General features: G+C 32.7%; 1 protein-coding gene across 1 annotated transcript in view; it reads left to right on the forward strand.

The window, feature by feature from the left end:
• The window catches only part of LOC111633704 (dynein heavy chain 8, axonemal-like), a gene marked incomplete at its 5' end in the record, with an annotated part of 140,367 nt that overhangs the window by 43,032 nt on the left and 72,465 nt on the right, over window positions 1-24,870 (forward strand). The window contains 4 exons of the mRNA XM_023378317.1: window positions 10,325-10,462; window positions 10,540-10,667; window positions 17,670-17,838; window positions 20,370-20,525. Coding sequence (XP_023234085.1) covers window positions 10,325-10,462; window positions 10,540-10,667; window positions 17,670-17,838; window positions 20,370-20,525 — 591 coding nt within the window. The remainder of the gene's footprint in view (window positions 1-10,324; window positions 10,463-10,539; window positions 10,668-17,669; window positions 17,839-20,369; window positions 20,526-24,870) is intronic.

The following is a 24,870-nucleotide window of genomic DNA, read 5'->3' on the forward strand; positions in this document are numbered from 1 at the left end:
TTCACTCTTTTCCTCAGAAAGTTATTTTCATGTTTTATTTTACATAGTTTCTTTTTAACACTGCTAAATACCTGGCTTGTTTGTTCATCATAAGATTCAAAAATGTCCTTCTGATTACATTTTTAATCTCATCTCTTTTATTTCAATAATCACACACTGCTAATTCCAATTCATCAAATGCTTTATTGTACAGTAAAATATTTGATGCATTAGAAGTTTATTACTCATTAATTATCCTTTTCTAATTGTTCTATCACAAATAAAACCAAACACTTGTGTGGATAATGAGATAGCTCAATAGTGGCTATCTAAAAGATCACTAACAATGGTTATTATGTAAAATATTTGTAATTTCTGGAATTAATACTCTCTGAAGTTGATTATAGTTAATCAATTTTTCGGATAAATGAGTTTCTGATAGTAGATAGACATTCTACTGTGTGTGTGTGTGTGTGTGTGTGTGTGTGTGTGTGTGTGTGTGTGTGTGTGTGTGTGTGTGTGTGTGTGTGTGTGTGTGTGTGTGTGTGTGTGTGTGTGTGTGTGTGTGTGTGTGTGTGTGTGTGTGTGTGTGTGTGTGTGTGTGTGTGTGTGTGTGTGTGTGTGTGTGTGTGTGTGTGTGTGTGTGTGTGTGTGTGTGTGTGTGTGTGTGTGTGTGTGTGTGTGTGTGTGTGTGTGTGTGTGTGTGTGTGTGTGTGTGTGTGTGTGTGTGTGTGTGTGTGTGTGTGTGTGTGTGTGTGTGTGTGTGTGTGTGTGTGTGTGTGTGTGTGTGTGTGTGTGTGTGTGTGTGTGTGTGTGTGTGTGTGTGTGTGTGTGTGTGTGTGTGTGTGTGTGTGTGTGTGTGTGTGTGTGTGTGTGTGTGTGTGTGTGTGTGTGTGTGTGTGTGTGTGTGTNCGTTAAAATAAAATACGTAAGACATAATTCTCTTGAAGGGTTATCACACAACTAAAACCATTATTGCCCTATTTATAACCTAAAATGCATTTTGTCCCCTGGTATTAAATAGCTGTCATCAGTTAGGTGATCATAATGTATTTTTTGCCTTATATATAATAATGAAATGCATTTTAGGTTGTAAATAGGGCAATAATCATTTCAATTGTGTGATAACCCTTCAAGAGAATTATGTCTTATGTATTTTAGAAAGTATAATGTATTAAATATTATTCCATAGAAAATTCTCAAATTATTTTTTTTGTATTTCAAATGGATTTCTTATTGTCCTATAAGATAAACAGTTTGTGTTCAATCTGTTTATCTTATATGTTGTTTAATCTGTGAGAAATCTGCAAGAGATACTTTCCTACATCCCAAAGATTGGAAAAGTAATTAATCAGACCAAAAACAAAATTTTTATTTTATTCAATTTAAATAAATGTGACAATCACTGCATAGTAGCTGTTTTTTGAATAAAATAAATTAGTAAACTCATTTGTCAACTTAAATGAATAAAAAACTGCTCACTTTCATACTAGAAGAGAATGAAAAAGTTTCAATACTTTATTCATTTTATATTTCTGAAATTATTAATAGAATAATTTTTTGTTATTGAAGAAAAAAAAATCTCAAAAATTCCATTTTCCCATTCAAAAAAGAAATAAAGACTAGACAGAAAAAAATATGAAAAATTACCATCACTTAAACATTGACTAATCATTGAAAAATATAATTCACTTCATTAGAGTCTTTTTTTTTCTAAGACTTGTACTAATAGTATATTCCAGTTTTGAAACAGTATCTCTTATACTTATATGAAAGAAATTAAGATTTAATGACTACTGTGGGTGATCAGTTAACAAACATAATCTGTTCCAAGGCTGTGTTCGCTATCCGAATTGTTCGTTAACTGATTATCGATTTATCATAGGTTTTTATGGGAATTTAATTAATTCATTCTGGAAACTCCAAAAAATAAAAAATCATATACTTTCTTACCATGTTTATTTATATGTAATAATAAAAATACATATATACACAGTCTTGCATTTTTATTAGTCATGTTTTTTCCATTTGTAGGAGTTAAAGAATCTGTCCAATGTCAATTGCTTTTCTCTCTTCTTCAGGATTTTTCAGAAGTAATTAATAACATTGTAATTGTAGAGATCCCTAAGCCTATTAACCTCAACCTGGTTTTGATGCCATTCTAAGACTGTTGTTCTGACATCCTCCACTTCTTCATAAGATCTTTAATAGCAGATATCAGCATTAATACTCTTTTTCAGAAGAAAACATATCTCGCTGAGTTTCTTGGTGTTCTTCATTTAAGCATTCTTGGAGTTCTTCTGTCGTCAGATCAGTTTCAGATTCCATTATGAGCTCTTCAATGTCATCTTTATTCACTTCCAATTCCATATCTCTAGCAGTTGTCACAATTTCATCCATAATTTCAGGGACATCATCTCTCTCTCCCTGAATGTAGGAGGGACACAGCTTTTGCCAAGCAGAATTCAACTGTTGTTGAGTGACTTCTGACCATGCCTTTTGAATGAGCTGAATAGCTTCAAGAATATCAAATTTTTATTTCCAAAACGTTTTTAATGTTATCGTTGAGGAGAACTGGCATGCTTCAAAACACTGATGAAACAGTGCTCAAATATACAATTTCTTGAAACCTGCAATAACCTCTTGATCCATTGGTTGAATCAACAAAGTGGTATTCAGAGGTAGAAACTGAACTCTCAGCCAGGGAATGTCTTCCAGCAAATTATCTTCAAGGTCTTTTGGGTGTCCTGGTGCATTGTCCAATAGTAACAATGCTTTTAATTAATGGCAATTCATTGGTCTGAAGATAATTTTTGATGCTTGGAGCACAAACTTCAAACAGCCATTCTTTGAAAAAAGCCTGCATGACCCATGCCCTTTTATTTGATTTCCACATCACTGGCAGTTTTTCTTTAATTATGGAATTTTTTTTGAATGCTTTGGGGTTCTCAGAGTGATAGACAAGAAGCGGGATAAGCTTCATTTCACCACTAGCATTAGCTCCCAAAAATAACGTCAATTGGTCTTTCATGGGTTTATGCCCAGGAATATTTTTCTCTTCTTTCATAATGTAGATATGGTTTGGCATGCGCTTCCAAAATAAACCAGTTTCATCACATTCATTCATTCATTCATTCAATTTATTTACGGAGGCATAAATGCATACCTTGGCTCCGCTATGAGCACTACCAAGGAAATAAAATACAGGAAATGTAAACAAACAACAGTATGTACATTGTAGATTCCATGCAGAACTTTAAGTTAATGGATAAAATCCATAAAATTATAATTAAATAAAATTAAATTATACTATACTTTAGTAAAACAAAGTATTCGCGCAACATCAAATCCACAAAATTACGAATAGAAGAAAATGAATACAGAAAAAACATAAGCGAACAGCAGTGAATACATTGTAGATTCCATGCAGAACTGCATATAGAAGACAAAGTCCATAAATTACATACAGGATAATATAATACATGTTGATATATGTAAGCAGCAAGAGTACATTATAGATACCATGCAGAACTGCAAGATAATTGATAAAATCCACGAAATCAATGAGATAAAATTAAGTAATATTACGTCTAAATAAGACTAAGTACTCGCATGACATCAGTTCCACAGGACTACGTACAGAAAAATTAATACAGAATAATGTTAGTAAACAGCAGTAAATACAATGTAGATTCCATACAGAACCTCGTAATTGTGGATAAAATGCACAAAACTTATAATTAAATAAAATTTGCATGTAACAACGTATTCGCGTGTGAAATAGTAATTACAAAGCTAACACTATAAGTAGACAGTCTTTAAGTCAAAGTCAGTGTCAGCAGTAGATTAGTTGGCTTTTGATCTGATTGATCTTTTTTGCAAGTCTTTTAAAGGCAGAGAATATCTCTTCGTTGGTCCAGATGTTTGAGAGGTGGCACAGCCAAGCTATGTTCAATTCCTGCAAGAGTAGTCGCAGTTCAGTTTTTTCTATTTCGGTCATTACACAATCAAAAATGTAGTGTTGAGATCCATCTGCAATTATACAGGTTGGGCACTGATCTGATGTTCTGTTTAAAAATCTGGCAAGGTACGTAGCAAATTTTCCGTGATTTGTAAATAATTGAGTTGTGTAGTAATCGGTAGTAAACCATTTTATTTTAACGAAGCTTTTTAAGTCAGGGACAAATTGAAATGTTATACTTTTGTTACTATCATTCCAACGATGTTGCCAATGGTTAATAGCTTCCTCCCATAGTAAGCGTCGCAAAGTGATATTACTGATTTTATCATAGGAAAAAGGAATGGTGGAGTTTAGTGCTGCAGCCTTTGCAAGAGAGTCAGCCCTCTCATTGCCTGTGAGTCCCTGATGGGATCTAGCCCAAGAAATACTGATATTACATGTTGAGTTTCTGATTGAATTCCTTATTTCCACTGCCAAAGGATGAAGCTTAGTGCTATGGATAATGTTAAGGGTAGAGAGTGAATCTGTGTAGATTTGAATATCATAATGTGGTAAATTATCACTAACCCAATCAATGGCCTTTTGAATCGCCAAAAGTTCTGATTGGAAAACAGTACAGTTTGTATGAAGATGATAAGCTTGATTGTGTATCTCTAATTGTTAGTTGAAAACCACAAAGCTACTTTTTACTTTACCATCAATTTTAGAACCATCTGTACATATAGTGATATCCAAATTTGAACTGTGGTCAAGTATATTTGAATTGAGAATATCTGGGGATACAGTATAACAAAAATGATAAGGTTGTTCACATTCATTGGGTGTTATTATTATTGATCCTGCTTGGATTGAATCTCCCCATTTAAGTTGTTGTATTTTCTTCTTATGCAAAATTTCTATATCAGTAGATAACTTATGTGCAATTACTTACAGTTTCATCACAATTGAAAATTTGTTGTGGACATTGTTTTTCTTTTTTAATGAATTCTTCAAATTTGAGACTGAACTTCTCAGCTTCTTCTTTATCTGCACTAGCAGACTCATCGTGAATTACCAGATGTTTAATGCCAGTTCTCCTTCTAAACTTTGAAAACCATTCACTAGTAGCTTTGAATTCTATTTCCTCATGTGATGAATGTGGAATTTGTTTCTTCAGTTCTTCAAAAATTTCTCTAGCTTTCTCTTGAATGATAGTCATACTAGTTACATCTTTTTCATTTTCCTTTCTTTTACCCAAATTAAAAGCAATCTCTCATTTTTTCATGGATTGAACATCTTTGTTTCTCAGAAGTGATTTTTGTTACTCCTTTAGTTCTTTGAGTCTTCTTGATTATATTTTTCTTAGCTAAGATTGTGCCTACTGTAGACCTGTTCAAGCCATACTGCCTAGCAACATCAGACATCTTCTGCCCACTCTCTACTTTGGCTATTATCTCTTGCTTGGTTTCTATGGTGAGCACAGTTCTTGACACTCCACTCTTTTTTATGCTTCATAATATTATCAATTTCTGTTTGAAATAAAAGGTTCAGAAAAGCACTTACAAAAATTTAGAGAAGAGAAATCAACTAGCGCATGAAAGAAATATGTAAATGTGTGGCCCAAATGTAATAGAAATTTAGGTGTTAAAACGTTAACGAATACCCGATAGGACAGTTAAACTGTCACCTTTAGAAAATAAAAACCGATGCAAAACTTATGGAGTGCTCAATAGTCTCGCAAAGACTATAAAAAAAGTATTTTTCAGAATTGTGAACAAAAAGCTGGAATTACAATGGAGAGTTTCAAAGTTTGGGAAAACACTATCAGATCAGTATCGGGTTGAGCATCAATGTTGACATCTCCCGTGCTCCAAAAGGTTTCAAATTTTTACCTGAAGACAAGGGAAAATCAATCAGTATTCATTATTTTTCATTGCTTCATTTTATGTTTGTTTAGTGAAGTGTTCATTATCCGAACATGTGTTCGTTGTCCAATCATAAAAATCTTTCGAGAAAGTGTTTGTTATTCAATTTGGTCTTTAACCGATCAGACACTGTATATGTATACGTGGTCTGTTCAAAAAGTATCGGACCTTTTTTTTTTTTTTGTGTAAACCAATGATGCGCGAGAGGCCTTCTTCGGTGAAGTTGTGGAGGGGACAGTCATGCACAGCCCTGAATTTTTTCCCGCCTGCAGGAAGCATCAGTCGTTGGCAATCGGCCTATGAGTGACTCCTTTAGTGGAGTTGTGGAGGGGACAGTCATGCACAGCCCTGAATTTTTTCCCGCCTGCAGGAAGCATCAGTCGTTGGCAATCGGCCTATGCAGAAAGTGTACACAATGAAGAAGAAGAAGATAATGACATAACAGATTTTTCACAACATAGTGATGAAGACGATAGCTTCAGTGAGTAAACAAGACTTTTGTGTGCTCATTGGAGAGATGGCATGTTTTTTTTTCATACTATTCATCTTGTCATTCACCATGTAAATATTGTAATTAACATTTTATTTAATTTTACTTAATTTCTTTTGTAAAGGTGTTTTTGACCTGTCGAGCTGACAGGACAGTTGCTTTTGCGTGAACACCTCAAATTTTTTTCTGGAATGAATAGGATATGGAAACCTACTGTCGGGACCTTGAATTGTACTTTTGATACTGCTGTATCTGTCTTGTAACTTTTTGTTTTGTTTTAATAAACGCCGATGAGAGGCGCTCTCTGGGTCCCATGCCTTCTTTCAAACTTTCCTATCTTCCTTTCTTTTCACACTTCACATCTCATGCTTTCTCTTCTTTCCTACTTCTACAGGGTTAAGTCCGTCGCTTAAAAGACGGACAGCTCTCTTCTATCCTTTTAAACATGGGCCTATGAGTGATCTCATGTAGAGCGCTCTTGTCGGATTCCACTAAGCTGGAAAATGACTGAACAACGTGAGCAGCGATATTACATCAAATTTTGCCAAAAACCTTGGCGATACCCAAGCGTAAACCATTCGCAAGATTCAGCAGGCTTTCGGGGACGATCCTCGAGGCCAAAAAAGCGTGGCAGGTCCGCAGCAATATCAAAGGTCATGTTGACAGTTTTTTTGATTTTTGTGGGGTGGTGTGTCGTGAGTACGCACCACAAGGCCAAACCATCGCAAAGGAGTACTACCAGGAGGTCCTTCGTCATCTTTCCAATGCTGTGCGACGCAAACAACCTGATCTGTGGTCAATCAAAACTTGGCAGCTCCATCGTGATAACGCATCCGCCCATTCTGCGCATCTGATTCGGGCTTTCGTCGCCAAACATAACACTCCTGTGGTTTGTCACGCTCCGTACTCTCCCGACATGGCTCCGTGTGACTTTTGGCTATTTTCCAAGCTGAAAATGCCACTAAAAGGAACCCGAATTTAGTCGAGAGAAGACATCATGCGGAATCCAACGGACTGGCTGATGACCATTCCAAAAGATGCGTTCCAGCAGTGTTTCCAGCAATGGCAGGAACGCTGGGAGAAGTGTATACATTACCAAGGAGACTACTTTGAAGGAGATTAGGGTTTTGTACCTCAAAGTCAATAAATTTATTTTTGCTGACCAAAGGTTCGATACTTTTTGAACACACCACGTATACAGGTATACCTCGCCTTACGTCAGTAATTGGTTTTAGGAGATGCAACATAAGTCGAATTTACTTGTCTCAGAATCTACTTGTCACTAGGCTAAACCATAAATTACCATTTCCGGTTCTGTATTTTATTTATTAATACATTTTTAATAATATATGGTTAATAAGGATTCATTTTAAGCTTACAAACAAATAAATTTTAGCTTTTAATATAGTACAGACAAAAGTAATCTGAATTTACGAATTCATGTACTGTAAATACAGTACATACTTGTAAATGTATATATTTTAATACGATTTTATTTGCTTTAAATGCTTTTCTAGTGATATTACGACTTCAATATTTGTGGCAGAAAGACATAAAGTCAAATAAAATGACTTAAACTTGATTTGTATTTTTCCATATACTTTTTTGACAAACGACGTATAATCGGGAATGACATAAGTTGAGGTATACCTGTATATATTTAGTCTTTCATGTAAAAATACTATCATCTTGATAGATTTATTATTCATCACATTTTATATTAAATTTAATTCTTAATATTGACTTACAAGAATTATAGTCGCAATAATAAATCTTCTGATGTTTTCTAAATTTTTAGTAAAATACTTGTTTCAAAAAATCAGTATATGATTAAAAGGTAAATAAATATGCTTAATGAAAATAATATCTAAAATAGATTTCCATAATAGTATTTTATAAATTCTTCACAGTAAAGAATTATTGAGATAAAAATAGGGAATAAAATCAGTGTATGAAGTAAAGTGAAACTAAATTAAAAATAAATAGACAGATTCATTCTAATATGCTTTTTGTTCACGTGTTTAGTTTGTAAACAAATGAAGTTTGAGAAAAGCAAGAAAAATGTTATACACTGTATTGTATAAATCAGTAGAGATGGTTAGTAGTTACCTACATGTTTAGTTTTAACTGTTCTAACTACTATGACATTTCCTTTTAATTCACTATATGCTACCTTGGACTAATCTAGTGTTTTAATCAGAGCAAACAACTCTTGATTCAACTTTTGTCAAGTTTGGATAAGATTTTTTTTTTGTTGTTTTTTTAAGCAATTGTACTGTATGAAAGCAATCAGGTCTAGTTACATTTTTGTTACTCATGTTTTCCTTGTTGGTGCAAATTTTAACACACAGATGATGCAGATTGTTTGATTAAAAATTTGAAAAACCTGTATTATTGAGAAAAATAAGCATTAAATAGTATGGATGAAATTAAAGCAGAACTGTTATTTTAATTTAGTCTAATGTGTTGTTTTTCTATTTCTGATTAGTCTAAACTCGGGTAACTAGTAATTTCAACTACTATTTATATATTTAATAAAAAGTAAAATACATCTGGATACGAGTCCAAATTTGCTTGCCATGTCCAATCACCAGGAACAACTATTTCCATTGCAGAGACAACCTTTCTTTAGAGGCTATGCTTCTGCACAAATATGTAAAACAGTTCTACCTTTAACCTTTTCTACAAAGAAATATTATATTTTTAATTGTGTTGGGATTGTCACCTGTGGACATTTTAAACTGTTTTACATATTTGTGCAGAGGCATAGCCTCTAAAGAAAGGTTGTCTCTGCAATGGAAATAGTTGTTCCTGGTGATTGGACATGGCAAGCAAAATTGGACTCGTATCCAGATGTATTTTACCTTTTATTAAATAGTAATTCTGCCAGCCCTTTTCTACAAAGTACTATTTATATAGTTCATAACATCATTAAATATCAGAAGTGCCATATTTTATTCATATTTGTCTTTTGCTTTCCAAGTATGTACATAAAAAAGTTTTTTGGACATTATATTTTATCTAATATATGTATGATGATATTTTTCTATAATTTTTTATAAAGTTTTTTCTATTTTTTAATCATTTATGACTAATACTTAAATATCTTTGTAGTCAGAATATATTGTGTAGTAGACCATAATTTGGACAATACTGGTATAGACAATAACATATTAAAAAAATTTTTTTGAATGCACAAAAGATAGTTTATAAAGAAACTACAGGAAGAAAAAGAAACATTATCAGGAGAAACAACAGTAAATTAGCTTAGTTCACTGTTGTTTGTCATTATGATATGCCTGGTTGCCCAAACATACTTCAGAAAATGATACTTGAAATGCAAAAAAATATAATACATTATATAATATATGAAGAAATAACTTCACTCAAGTGAGACTGGAAAGTAATATCTTACTACTAAAAACCTCAATCCACTTAGAGCCTTTTTTCCAATACTGTTTAATAAAACAATGTTTAAAGATGAATGTCTTTAATCTAGGCAAGATCTTCCTCAGGTCAATGTAAAATGGAATGCATTTTGGAATATATTTATGTAACATATTTTTTATGTTGTTTATTATTTTTATTGTTTTTAAATGGCTATTTTCTCATTGTTAATATGGGACAGGACTTATTTTTCCTATTGACGTTACCTTGTGTCTTTTGTATAAAGAATAAAGAAAAGAATTGCAAGTTATTTAGCTCAGCTCCAATAAAGCAGATTTTTAATTTTGTGAATTTTACAGATTGAAGTTTTGTTTGTTATTTATTTACAAAAAATGAAGGAATTTAAAAACAATGACTAATGTAAGCAAGAATCTTTACTCTTATCAAATTAATTTTTTTTATATATTATTTTGTAAGTTTATCCATTCCCCTAATTTAGCTATCAGAACAATATCATTTGCAGTAATCTTTTGTATTAAATTGAAGATTTACTACAATAGTTAACATTATGTATTAATTGACCGTTATATTTTATTTTATTAGACAAACCTGACTATTCAAGAAGGTAAATTAGAACAAGCTAACAATGAATTACAAAAAGCAGAAGAAGAATTAGAACAAAAGCAGCGTGAATTAAATGAAGCAAAAGCAGAATATAATAATGCTCTTAGAAAACAACAAGTATGTTAAAAATTTTTTGAACTGTATTTTTGTATGAGATAAAAATGCTACATAACAGAAAAAATATGTTTATTTAGGATTTGATGGATGAAGCAGACAGATGTAAAACCAAAATGAATTCTGCTGTTACATTAATTGCTGGACTTACAGGTGAAAGAGAAAGATGGACTGAAGAAAGTAAAGAGTTTAAGTCTCAAATTAATAGGTATACTTTAAAACTGTTGTGTACATTAAAATAAATTTATTGTAAAATAGGAATTTTGTTTTATCTTTTTAGGTAAAACAGATATTTTGTGATATGTATACATTCCCATATTTTTGGTTAAAATTATTTTAGGTATAGTGTTTTAAAAATTAGAAATTTAGAGATAGTTACATAAAGACAAAATATTGATTTTTAGATAAGATTTAATGTTGTTATAATTAAAGATTCATTATGAGATATGAAATTAAAATTGTTGACAAGTAAGAAGTGGAATTTTAGTAGCTTTTAACAGGAGTAAATTTACGAACAAGTTTTAATTTATAAAATTATTTGTTGCTACATCATCATTGAAAATCTTAAAATCATTTAACTTGATATTGATTTCTATAAGTTAAGGCTGAGAAATAAATCAGTTGATGTCACTTTCAGTATGAATGAACTTATCTAACTAGTACATTCTGGAGAGTCTGGTAAAAGATTAAAATGAAATTTGGAGAGTGTTTTTCAGACTAATGTAAAAATAAGTTTCTGGAAAAGAAAGGGCCAATTTTGAGCAGAATTTAACAGAACAGAAAAACTGATCTTTTTACAAAGTTATAAAGAAAATTTCACAAAGTAAACTTGTCTCTTTCAGCAATTCTTAGTGTGATAATTAAAGAAAAAGATATATGAGAGAGAATAATATGATGATTTTTACTAATACAGGCAGAATATCATTTCAAGTGATGTTTTTCCAGTAGAATACACAATACAATGTTTTAGTTAATGTTCATAAAGAAAAAATTTATATGTCCTTGAAGTATTATGATGGCAAGCCTCTGCTTATTCTTTTTAACAATAACAACATATTTATTTCCTATGTTTCTTATGCAAATAATGTATTTTATTAATAAAAATGTTATATATTAAATAACGATATAATAAGATGTGATAAAGCTCATCATCTCCTTTTGATAGGATATTCAATATGCATACTAATTAATACTATTATGGTAGCTTGTAAAATGGTCTGTTCAGCTTGACTGTTATTGGAGTGGAAGAAAATACAGTACAATCTTGGTTAATAGAGGTTCTGCATTATTCAAGATGAATTGCAGATAATTATTTTGTCGAGGAAGAAAATGTCATACAGTACAGTTTGTTTCATAAATTTTGGCCAGAAGAAGCACAGTATTTGAAAGTTGCTCTAGTTTTTGAAAGAATTCATTCAGACAGTGTAAATTAAATAAAAATAAATTTTGACTGTAATTATGGAACTTGATTTTATGATATCCTATATTTTGTCAATTGCTTTTACTGAACATTTCAGGTTATTCAAGTTTTCAATTATCCAAGGTTCACATTACTTCATATAAGATGGACTATAATGTAGTCAAAAGTACATGGTAGGATTTTCAGTTACTAACTGTATAACATGTTTCTTGTTGTCTTTTTAGTTTCAGAAGATGAGAGTTTCTCTGAATATGTAGTTGCTTTAAATGTTTCTGGAGCCAAAACTTATGTAGTGTTAAATCAGGAGAATGGAATTTGTCTCTTTTATATTGTTGAAAAATGATCAATTGATAATCTTTTTACAATAAAATGTTGTCATTGAAGTTTGCTAATAAGTGTGAGACCCCAGAAATAGCCTCCCCCAGAAAAAAAAGAAAGATATGTAAAAATTTGTTAAGTTAAATTGTCAACAAAGCAAATTATATGTGTCGAATTGGTGACACCGGACTTTGACGTCGATGCTCATAGAGAATAACAGGAAAAACAAAATTTTAGATAGAGAAAATAAAAGAAGAAAATTTAAAATATTAAAGTTAAAACACAGTTTAGAAAGCAAAATGAAACTAAAAAAAATATCAAAATGAGCGTAGGTGTCATAGTCAACAATTAAACGTGATTAGAATCTAAAAGATGGTGTCGGATAAACCATCTCCAGCCAACCTTTTCTGCAAACTTTACGAAGCTCCATTTACACCTGGAGACAGGTGGAAGACCAATTAGAAAGTGATGATGTAAAGTCTGTCCAATTAGCAACAAGTCGATCTTGAAAAACTTATAAAAACACCGATTCCAAGGACAACAGGACTTCCACTAAAGTCTCCTGTCCAGTACTCTTCTTGTGTTTGTTGTCTTCTTCTCTTGGTGCTTCCGCTCGCCGCTATCTTGTGACTGTTCAACTTCGAACTTTAACATGACATTGCCCCAGGGTTCCTCTTCAGCTTGAAGGAAAGAAAAACATCAGTCATCCAATCGATAGGACTGAAGATATCTTAGAGTTTTGAATCGAAGGACCTTTTTCTAAAAATATGTAAGCAGTTTCGACCAGAATAAACGGTTTCTCTGTGAAACACTTGTTTTTTCTGCCTCTTAAAACTGCCACTCACATATGCTTAGACCTTAGATCATTCTGATGGTAGGAAATAAAATCTTCTCCCAATCGGCATCCTTAGAAACATTTAATTGAAGTAACTATTAATGAACTAAAGAAACTACATCTCTCAGGATTAAAATTCATTACTATTGTCCTACCTACTAGATATCATTACTGTTATAAATCTAATAATACATTTGCATTTGCAGAATGTCTACAAATACAAATGATGATAACATATTTCTTTGATGATGATAAATTGAGACTAATTAATTTCCATAAAATTATTTTAAACATATTTTAGAGAATATATTCTAGAAATTTTGCAGCAATCCATTTAGTAGTTTTTATTTCAGACAGTACTAAATAAAAAAATTTGAATTACAGACATTTAATACTTTTAATTGATAAGATTTTCTATCTAATGGAGTTTTATTAAATATTAATATCTAAAATGTCTTTAGTTATTGACACAATTGAAGTGTAAAAGTGGTTTGTTATAGATAAAATAAAATTTTGATTTTTGTTAATTAAATGGAATGGTAATGTGATGCTATGATGTAACTATTTTTAATAATAGTGAAAGATTGATATTACTTTATTATTATTATGTTGGGTTTAGTGGGTAATACTCAGTTCACACCGGTGGCTGTGTACTATGCCGGACCAGAGTCAAGGCATAGCAACCAAAACAAATTAAATAAGTGTGTCAGTGTCAGTGTCTGTATTCAGGAATTTCCTAACAATATGACATGTATTCAATATAGTGGCCTTCTGTAGTGTTATGTATGTATTACTATTCAATTGTAATGTTCCCAGGCTTTTGTGTAGTGTGTGTGGTATCACACCTGTACAGGAGAGAACAACAGGTACAATAAGCACCCTATCCATCCTCCACAGATGCCTTATTTCCTGGGCGAGTTCTGTGTACTTGCTAATTTTTTCAGTGCATGTGTTTTGTACATTGTGAGTGTTTGGAATGGCTATGTCTATAATGTATGTGATTTTATTGTGTTTGTCAATGAGTGTGATGTCTGGTCTGTTGTGGTAAATTGTTTTATCTGTGATTATGGCTCTGTCGTAGTACATTTTGTGCGTGTTGTTTTCCAATACTGTTTGTGGTATATACTTGTAGTATGGTTTGTGAATGTCTACCAGTTTGTGTTTCTTTGCAAGCTCTTGGTGTATTATATTTGCTACTTGATTATGTCTGTGTAAATAATCTGTCTGTGCCAAGAGCTTACACCCAGATGTAATGTGTTGTATAGTTTCTGGCAGGATGTGACATTTTCTGCATGTGTCATTTGTGAGTGTTGTATCTTTGAGTATGTGTTTTCTGTAGTTTTTAGTGTTTATGACCTGATCCTGTATGGCAATCATGAATCCTTCCGTCTCCCCAAAGAGGCATCCCCGATCTAACTAGCTGTTTGATGCAGTTTTGTCAACAAAATCCTGGGCCAGGTCATAAGGATGCCTGCCATGGAGTGCCTTTCGAGCCCACGATTGCTTGATGGTGTCTATGCTTTTTATGTGTTGTGTCATGTCTGTATGATGTGAGTGTAAGTTTAATGGTGTGTTATTTGAGTCTGCTAGAGTTACTGCTTTATGTAACTGTGATGTTTCTTGTTTCTTGTAGAAAAACTCTCGCAGTGACTGTATTTGTTTGTAGTGAAGGTTAACTATGTCAATCAGGCCACGTCTGCCTTCTTTACGTTGAAGGGTTAATCTTTCTGTGGCGGATTAAGGATGATGTTGTTCATGCTTAGTAAGTGTTGTTCTTGTTTTCTTTTGGAGTTGCTCGAGATCTGTGTGAGTCCAATGTATAACTCCAAAAGAGTATGTGAGTACTGGGATGACATATGTGTTTATTGCTTTAACTGTGTGTTTTGCATTTAACTGTGTTCTAAGAATGGCATTTAACCTACTTTGGTATTCTTTAATTAATCTTTGCTTTATTTGTGTATGTTCTGTTAGTTTGGCCTGTTGGAATCCTAAATACTTGTAGAACTCGCCCTCTTCCATGGATTCAATAACGTCTCCATTTCCAAGTGCAAAATCTTCTTTCTTCAGGATTCCTTTTTCTATGTGAAGTTTTTTGCATTTGTCTAAGCCAAACTCCATTTGTATGTCCTTAGTGTATGAATGTGTGATTTGTAGGAGTTGATGAAGTTGTTTTTGTGTGGATGCATAAAGTTTTATGTCGTCCATGTACATGAGATGTGACAGTGTAAACTGTGTTGTTTTTTCATGTCTGATATTGTAGCCATAATGCGTGTTGTTTAACATGTTGGATAATGGATTCAGGGCTAGGCAGAACCAGAGAGGACTCAAGGAATCTCCTTGAAAAATTCCTCGCCTAATGAATATTTCGTTTGTTTGTATGGAAGTGTTACTAACCCTGAGATGTAGTGTTGTTCTCCAGTGCTGCATAGTGTTTTCGAAGAATGCAATGAGTGATGGATGTATTTTGTACATGTGTAGAATATGTAGCAGCCAACTGTGTGGAACACTGTCGAATGCTTTTCTGTAGTCTATATATGCCATGTGTATGTTTCTGTGTTGTTTGTGTGCTTGCCGTAGAATGACTGAATCTATGAGTAACTGTTCTTTGCATCCCCTGTGATTTCTACGGCAACCTTTTTGTTGTTCTGTAAGAATGTCGTGTTCTTCAACATGTTTGTATATTTTGTTTGTGATACAGGATGTCAATAATTTGTAGAGTGTTGGAAGACATGTAATTGGTCTGTATTGTGTGGGGTCTGTGGTTTTGTTGTTTTTAGGTTTCATGTAGGTGATGCCCTGAGTAAGAAATTTTGGCATGTCTTGTGGATTGATGATGATGTGTGTTAGATGTTTAGCTAGTTCCTGGTGCAGTGATGTAAACTTTTTGTACCAGAAATTGTGAATGTTGTCTACACCAGGTGTCTTCCAGTTGTGTGTTCTGTTAACAGCGTAGCGAATGTCGTGTATGTTTATTTCAGCACAGGGCATAGTTGGTATGTTGTGCAAGTTTCTGTTCTCCTCCTCGATCCAGCCTGCATCAGCATTGTGTGTAACAGCATTGGACCAAAGAGAAGACCAATAAGTTGTGAGTTCTTCTTCTGTTGGTGTGCCACTGTGCTGTGTATCAGTGTTTGTTTTGGTACTGATTTGTCTGTAGAAAAGTTTTTCATTGTTTGTGAATAATTTATTTTGTTGTTTTCGTAGTGTACATGTTTTGTATCGTTTGAGTCTACGTGCTTTGGCTGCGAGTTTTTGTTTTAGTGTATCGATGTATTCTGTAATGTGTGTGTTGTGATGTTCATGTTTTGTGTGTGTTTTAATTTTCTTGAAAATGTTTTTGAGTTGTTTCTTTAATTTGGGTGTTATGTTGTTTTTAGTGTATTGTGTCAGCCTGCCTAATTGCTGTCTAATGTCATTTATTTGTGTTTCTATTCTTCTCTGCCAGGCAGGCTTGTGATAGAATTGTGTTTTGTGTGTGTCTGTCTGTGAGTGTATTTTCAGTCCATGGTGTGTCACTACTGTGACTGCCCCAGCATAAATAATGTATGAATGCCTGAGAGTGTAGAAATTAAATAGATGTTGTATGGTAGTAAGTGAGTGTTTACATAATTTAATGTTTTCCTACTACCTTTGACGTGTTCATTTTTGGTATTCGTGGTCTTTGTGTGGGATCTGTACCAATATATTTAATGAGTGTTTCCTGAAATATAAGTGAGAGTGTATTAACTAATTCTATGTCTACGTTATCAGTGATGGATGAGGAAGTGCCTGCAGTATCATTAGTGGTACTTGTTGTGTGTGTGCTGTAATCAGTGCTTGTTGCTTGATTATCCTGACAGGTTATGTGATCTTCATTAATGTTAAATGTTTCTGTCTGTTGATGTATTTGATCAGCAACCTGTTGTTTGATAAGTTCAAGTGTTGTTTGTGGGATAAGGTTGTTGTGTATAATTGTTCGTTTTTGATCAACAACTATTTGTTTGGTGACAGTGAGGTGAGGATATTGTTGTGTGAATATGTGGTGTAGTTGTTGTCTGTATGCTGTCATGTTTGTTTCGAGTCTTGTGATGGTGTAGTAAGTACGGATGATAAACTCGTTCATTTCTGTTGTCCATTTCATCCGTTTGCGTGGTTTTCCAGCCTTTGTGGTCTGTGGATGCATTGCCATAGAAACACCAAGGCTAGGTTGATTGCTCACATCTGTTGATGGCATTGCAGTAGTCATGCTTGGGCCGGCGCTGCTTTTGCCACCGGTAACCAAGGGAGACTGGAGCCTATGTTTCGAACGTGAGCCTCTGCCTAACCCACGAACGCGGACCTTGTTAACCCGGGCGACGTTTGAGCCGGTATCATACTTAGATCTGGTTACTACCATAATGATTATCTCCACAGAATGTGGGTGTGTGGTCACTCTTAGCTTCATTTTTCCCCATAGACCTTACTGGCATGGGTGTCCCTACCAGGAGCTTGTGCTCTAGCCTGCATTGCCGTATGGATCTGTAAATTACTGGGCTCTCCCACCATGACCAGGTGGTGACCATGGGATAGTTATTATTATTATTATTATTGTTATGTTTAAGAATAAAATTTCATTTATGAGTTGTTTAATTGATATTAATTAGAAATTTTTTTTTTAGACTAGTAGGAGATGCTCTTCTTTGCACTGGTTTTCTCTCTTATATGGGACCATTCAATCAAGAATTTAGAATCCTTCTAATGAAGTACCTTCAAAAATCTCTTGAGAAAAAGAAAATCCCATTTACTCTAAATTTGAAACTTGTCAACATTATGATAGATCCTGTGACGGTCTGTTATTTTATATTTTAACATGATTTTGGTTAAATAAAAAATATATATTATATTATATAGCAAAGTAAATTTGAAAAATTAGAGAGAATAAATTAGAATAAAATATTAGAAAATTGTGATATATATGTATCTTATATTTTTCCTTCTAATAGTCATAAATATTATAATAAAATTTAAAATATACATGTAAAGAAGTCTGAACTCTAACTCATATAAAAGTTTACTTGGATTGGAGCAGGATCAGTAGCTATGATCAGGATTCTAGTTTCAAAGCATTACATACTGTATTTGTATGTATGTATGTATGTTTGTATGTATTTATATTAGTGATGTAATGAATATTTGGTTACTATTCGGTATTCGGCCTATTTTTCCTATTTGGCCGAATACTGAATACCTAAAAACAGGAGTAAGAAATAACAAAAACACAGTAAATTAATCATTTTGGTATTTAGATTTAATGTTGTCGGGTTAGTGTTGTTTGTTTATATTTATTTATAACTTATAACATGCACAAAATAAAAAAAATTAATAATATTAGCTATGGCTGTTTTTTTTTAGGGGGCAGCAAAATTTCACAATAAATAATAATAATATCTTGTAAAAACTTGAATCATTACATCATATATTTTCATCGCATTTACGATTCGGACTGATTGAAATGAGCATGAAAAGTGTCATCTGGACAGTCCGGGATTTCGTGTACAATCTGTTGCCCTTTTTTTTTTTATTTTTGCTTGTACGAATCATTCATATTGATATACACCTCCAATGTCCAATACAGCTAAGTCATCTAGGTTACTTACATTACTCCTACAATTCTTCCTAATCGCTAACTGAACTGGCATGCACTGCACATTATTCTTTGCATTGCAAAATGACATACGCATGCGTCAGGAACTTCTGTTCAAACAAACCTCACCTGCCGTCCGGGTCAGCGATTTTAAAAAGGTGGCAACACTAGCTCGGAATTTTTCATTACTTATTCTGTGACAAACTGAATTTTAGTTTTTTAAATTCAGATATTTGAATAAGGGGGCGGCGAAATTTTCCTTTGCCCTGGGCAGCTGACACCTACGCTACGCCACTGAATATTAGTCACATGTATTCACAATTTATAATTACAAAGATCAGCACACGTACACACCGATTTGTTCGAGAATCATTGCACACATGTGAGGGTCTGACCCTGCCTATCCTTTTAAGCACTTGTCTTTGCTCTTTCCTTTCTCTTTTCTCCATCTCTCTAGTCCACGTATGCCTATGCATACATCATAATACGCACTCACAATACTTTCGATTCATCACTTTTCCATCATAGTTTTTCCATTTTATAATTACGTGACTCATAGCCTGGTGATAACAGAGAAAAGAGACAGATAGGACATCAGTGTATGTCACAGTTATGATTTCACAGATTCGAGACAGCTTGTGGTCCCAAGTGGTCCCAGGCTTTCACCCGTGCATGCAAAGTGACTTTCATTACAAGCATTTAGCTTTCCGAAGTCTATACAACAATTGTTTGGCATTGACGGCTGCAAATTTCACGCCAATAAGCTGCTTTGACTTGTTCGATTATGTTATCAACTCAATTTCATATTTATTTTCACATTTTCATTTTGCGGTCCTTCTCTGTTCTTTTTCCGTTATTTACACGTGTAGGTCATTTCATTGTAATTCACATTTGATATTATTATTTATTGCATATTGTTATGACGCTCTTGTCTGTCTGCTACAACTGTCAAGAATTAACATGATTGGCGAAGTGTAGTGACAGCGGGCCAATAGAGAGTAGGGTTCTTGCCATAATGAGGTTTGCGCGCCAATTTTCATACGTGCGTTAATCAAGCCAAGTAGTTTGGCCAAATATTTGTCTATTCGGCCACACTCCTGGCCGAATATTTGGTATTTGGCCTGAAGTAGAATATACTATTCGTTGCAACACTAATTTATATATATTAAGAAGTTTTTTACTTTCTCTGTATGTAAAGGAATGTTTCTCTTTATGAACAAAGTTTGTTGCTGCATGCACCACTGGCCATAATATTGTGTTTTTTAATTGATTTAATTAAAACTTAAATGTATGATTCTTGGGAAGTTGACAATTGATCCAACATTGATGAAAGTTGTTTATATGCTAAAATTTAATTTCATTATTATGTTCAACACATATAATTTAAGTAAGCTATTGCAAGGTTATTATAACCTGATTATGCTTTGTATTCATAACAAAAAGAAATTTAATAAAACTATTATTAAATAAACTTGTTAGATTTTCAAATTAGTTCTCTTTCTGTTTTTTATATGAGATATTTGTCTAATTTCATGAATTTATTTTAAAAGAACATATTTTTTTTTAAGAAAACATTCAGTTTTAAAGAATTTACAAGTAGAGAACATTTAAAGTTAATCTTAAACTATAATCAGTAATTAAAATAGATAGATAGATTATAAAAAAATTGCAATTTTTTGTTTATGCACTTTAAAGAAACATTTAAATTAACAAATACTTTTTATTTATTATATAGATTTCGGAATGGAATTTACAAGGCTTACCTAATGATGAATTATCGATTCAGAATGGAATAATCGTAACAAAATCACCTAGATATCCACTTTTGATTGATCCTCAAGGTCAAGGAAGACTGTGGATTAAAAATAGAGAAACGAATAATGATCTTAAGGTAAATAGTTTTTAAAATATGACTCATTTAAATTAGGCATATTTTTAAAAACTAGATTTTATCAGACTTCAGTTAACAATTAAATTATGTTAAAATAATTAATTAATTAAATTACTATATTAATATTGCAATAAACTTTCTTAATTTATTATCCTTTTTGGAAAATATAATATAATTAGTATGACTGTTTTTTGAATTTGCTCTATGTTTGGTTGTTGTCTGTTAGTTTTATTAACGGCCATCAACATTTGTTATAATACTAGACTTAATATATACAGCATAGGACATATAGCCTGATCAGGAAATCATCAATGTTTGTTGGTTTATATTAACTGGTAACTAATATTCAGTATGAATCTCATCTTACAAAATATTTGTATATCTAAATTAGTATTACTAAAATCATCTCAGTTTTCATCTCATTCATCAGTTAAAAAACACACTCATTAAAGATACAGTAGAGCATCGTTTATTTGAAAGCCAGTTATCCGAAACATCGGTTAATCAAAAGCATTCCAGTCGGCAAATTTAAATTTTCACTAGTGCTGTGACGCTGCAATCTTTGGCTATATCTTGGGCTACTCCAATATTTTTTTTGTTGGTGTGTGTGTTTTAGCTGGCAGCACTGGCACTTTTGTGTGGTGTTTTTCTGAGGACTGTGTGCCGTGCTGAATCAAACATTTTTGATACTAGATTAACTTCTAAAGTATAATTGTTTTTATATTTTTATTTTGTTTGTAAAAAATAAAGAAATAATTTTTAATGATACAGTAGCCACAATTATTATTTTAAAAAGTTTACGTTAGGCTTAACATCGATGAAAATTCAACGTGAAGCGACACGCAACGGAGAAAAATTTCAATACGGGATAGGTTAATATATTTTTTCGTACATAATCGTTTATCTAAAAAATAAGTTATCCGAACAAACCCAGTCCCCAATTGATTCGGATAAATGACGCTCTACTGTATTCCTAAAATGTAAATTTAATTCAGATTGCTTTTCTGAAATAAATTTTAAATTTCTGAAAAGTTTTATGTAAGAAAAACAATTTGAATTGGATAAACTAAAGTTTTTCACTATTCAAAAAATTAACATATCTTTTTAATTATTTATTTTAAACCAAAGGAACTTGGGGGTTTGGAGGAGATTGTCTTTATTATGGAGTAACATATGTGTAGGAATTCTTTTTGTCTTCTCCTACTTAAGTTTAATTAACTTCACTTGTACTACTTAGTCTGATACAATACTAATGTTTAATCATGACACCAGACATTACAAATGGTGACATATAACACTAAACATTAAACTTGAATTGTTTCAGAAACTATTTGTATAAAAAAAAAAAGGGAGAAAAAGTCCCATTTGGACTTGTCTTCTACCATTTTTGCGCCGTTTTTTTAACTGTTGTTTTGCTTCTCTTGTGAAGTTGCGTCTTGTCTCACTCTTATCTTGCTTTTAGATAGTGTTCTGTTCTCCACATATGTTTCTCTCAGGGTGGCAGCAAGTAACTGTGCGAGATTTAGTGCAAATCAGTCAAAGAGTGGCAATTTGTGGGGATGAAATCAGAGGAATGAGTGAGGATCTAAGTTTTAAAGCAGTGTATATTTTTTGGAGAATTGAAAGAGTAACTATGCAAAATTTGTCCAGATCATTCAAAAGGTTTGGGAATTTTGGAGTAGAGGGATGAAATCAGAAAGAGAAAGAGTGAACAGTTTGAATTTTATGGTAGTTCATGTTTCCCAAAAGCTTCCAGACCATAGCTATGTGGAATTTGGTCCATATTAGTAAAGGGTTTGGGAGTTTGTAGGGAAGATGAAATCAGAAGGAAGGACTGAGGGATCTGAGTTTTAAGATGGCTTACATACTGTACATTGGAAAGTAATAAGCTTTCCAATGGTCTTTTGACACAGATGTATTTTCTGATAATTGCAACTTTGTTTTAGGCATTTTATCATTGACTAGCTTACCCGTCGCGCATTACTGTGATCTTAGAAGAAAGGAAATTCAAGCAAACTCATTATGATAAAATTAAATTTACATTTTATTAATTTTATTGAAAATTATTATTATTATTATATTATTAATATTATTCATTTTCATCGGGAAAACATTTCAAAGTGTCATTTCAATTCTATTTATTTATTGGAATGCTTGTGGATACACAATATTTTTTGTTTTTTTGTCTGGTGCATACACGAATAAATCAGAAGGTGTTCCGACGCATGAGCTGGCCACATACAGTTGTACATGCGAGAAGCACGGATTCTTTAATTTTAGCACACACACTTGCAGAGATTGTTAGAAGTGCAATATTCCCCATTTTTATATATTTTTTAAAATCCTTTATAATTTTGATTATTTAATTGCTTCTTCCTCTCTTCCTTGGCATGTTGTGAAATTTCTGATAGTTGGATAATAAATCGTTTTATTGTAATTTGCCTTTTTAAATTATTTTGAGTTGATATTAAAATTTGGGGAAGGGGGATCCCTAGATAGGTAAAATAGGCGAATTTCCTCCTACAACTTCGGTTGTTGTTCAGGATACAGTTAAGGTTTTAACAAAGTTCGAGCGAATACATAATTAGCAAAAAAAAAAGTTGAAATAAAGTGATTAAACAAAGTTATTTACAATTATTACAAATATTGTAAATAACAAATGCATATATAGAGATATTTTTTGGAGGGGGAAATGGTCTTCACAATTTGAAATCGATTGAACGCACAGAACACACAGTGCTCATATACACACGCTTCATCTATCGTATGATAAATGAACTTTGCTGGAGTGTATTAAAAAAGTTTCCAAAGTTTCATGGCAATCGTACTGTGCCAGAAACCTTCGCGGGAATATATTAAACAACTTCCCAAAGTTTCATGGCAATCGGATAAACAGTGTGGTAATGCATGAAAGACAGACAAACACACACATACACACACACACACAAAAGTTCATATTACATACATTCATTTTTATATATATAGATAAGGCTCACTCACACATGTGTCAAAGGGGATTGACCTTGAATGAAGCAGACAAACAATGATGAAGCAGTAAAAATATGACAAATGCAGCAAGAAATATTGTCGTCATGCATTTTCATTTTTTTTTTAATATGAAAATAATATATAGCCTATGTTCATTTGGAAGGAATAATCTTTCCAATAGGTGGAGTGATAGAGGAAAGACAACATATAAGCCTTTAATGGTGTGCAGAGAGTAGCATACTGGGCAATAGTTTGAAGCTCTTTATTCCTGTCTTGTATGTGAGATGAATGAGTGAAGGCCCTATAAATAAGAGTACCAAAGCCAGCCATCTTGAAGATAAAGGGATTATGGAAAGGGGCAAGGATGAAGATCGGATGGTGTGTAGGTTTTTTATAAACCAGTGATTCTCAACCAGGGTCCATGTAACATTACTAGGGTTCCACAGAAAAAATACTGAATGGGGGTTCATGGTGATATTTTAATGGTCTATAGCAGGGATGGCCAACACGTAGATTGTGGTCAACCAGTTGACTGCAAAGGTTTTGAAAGTTGCCTGCGAAGCTAAAGTTGAGCAATTTGCTTTCAATTAAATTAATGTTTAAAATAAATTATCTATTATATTAAGAATATTATCGAATTAAGATCTAAAAATCTTAATTCGATAATTTATTCTTAAGATAATAGACTGTCTGTGCAATGTACCCATACTGTTTGTATTTATATTGATGAACAATGCAAATGAATGTTAACACATGTGCATATAAAATCCTAAAATTGTTTGCCCATATTCATAGTCGCCCGCAGATTATATTTTACCAAAAAAGTAGCCCCTAAGGGATAAAAGTTTGGCCACACCTGGTCTATAGGGTAATTCTACTTCAGAACATTTGTTTTACAGAGAATTAAATTTCTACAGTATATTGTCGATTTCTTTATTACTCATTTCTTGCATAAGGGTTAAAATATAAATTATTGAAAATATTGAATACGTATATGACATATATTTCATTGACAAAGGTCAAAGAGAGATTATAAAGCCTGGGTTTGTTACGAGAATCTTATACCATCAAAATATAAGGGTTTTTTCTGTGCAATGTCTACGGGAGTCCACAAAAAGAAAATTAAGAGGAAAAGCGGTCTACAGGTAAAAAAAGGTGGAGAACCACTGCTATAGACTTTAGTTGTGATGTCTTTTGATATGCACCTCCAACTAGGCATCTACACTATATTCATTACTGATCACAGAACTAACCACAACTTAGAATATGTAGGTGCTACAACACACCTTTTAAACACCTGCCTCAAAGAGCATTGGAATTTTATCCTGAAAGGATTGGCCAACACTGCATTAGTTAT

Source organism: Centruroides sculpturatus, unplaced genomic scaffold (assembly GCF_000671375.1).
Source record: "Centruroides sculpturatus isolate CEXI.00-Female unplaced genomic scaffold, Cexi_2.0 scaffold647, whole genome shotgun sequence".
Classification (NCBI taxonomy): Eukaryota; Metazoa; Arthropoda; class Arachnida; order Scorpiones; family Buthidae; genus Centruroides; species Centruroides sculpturatus.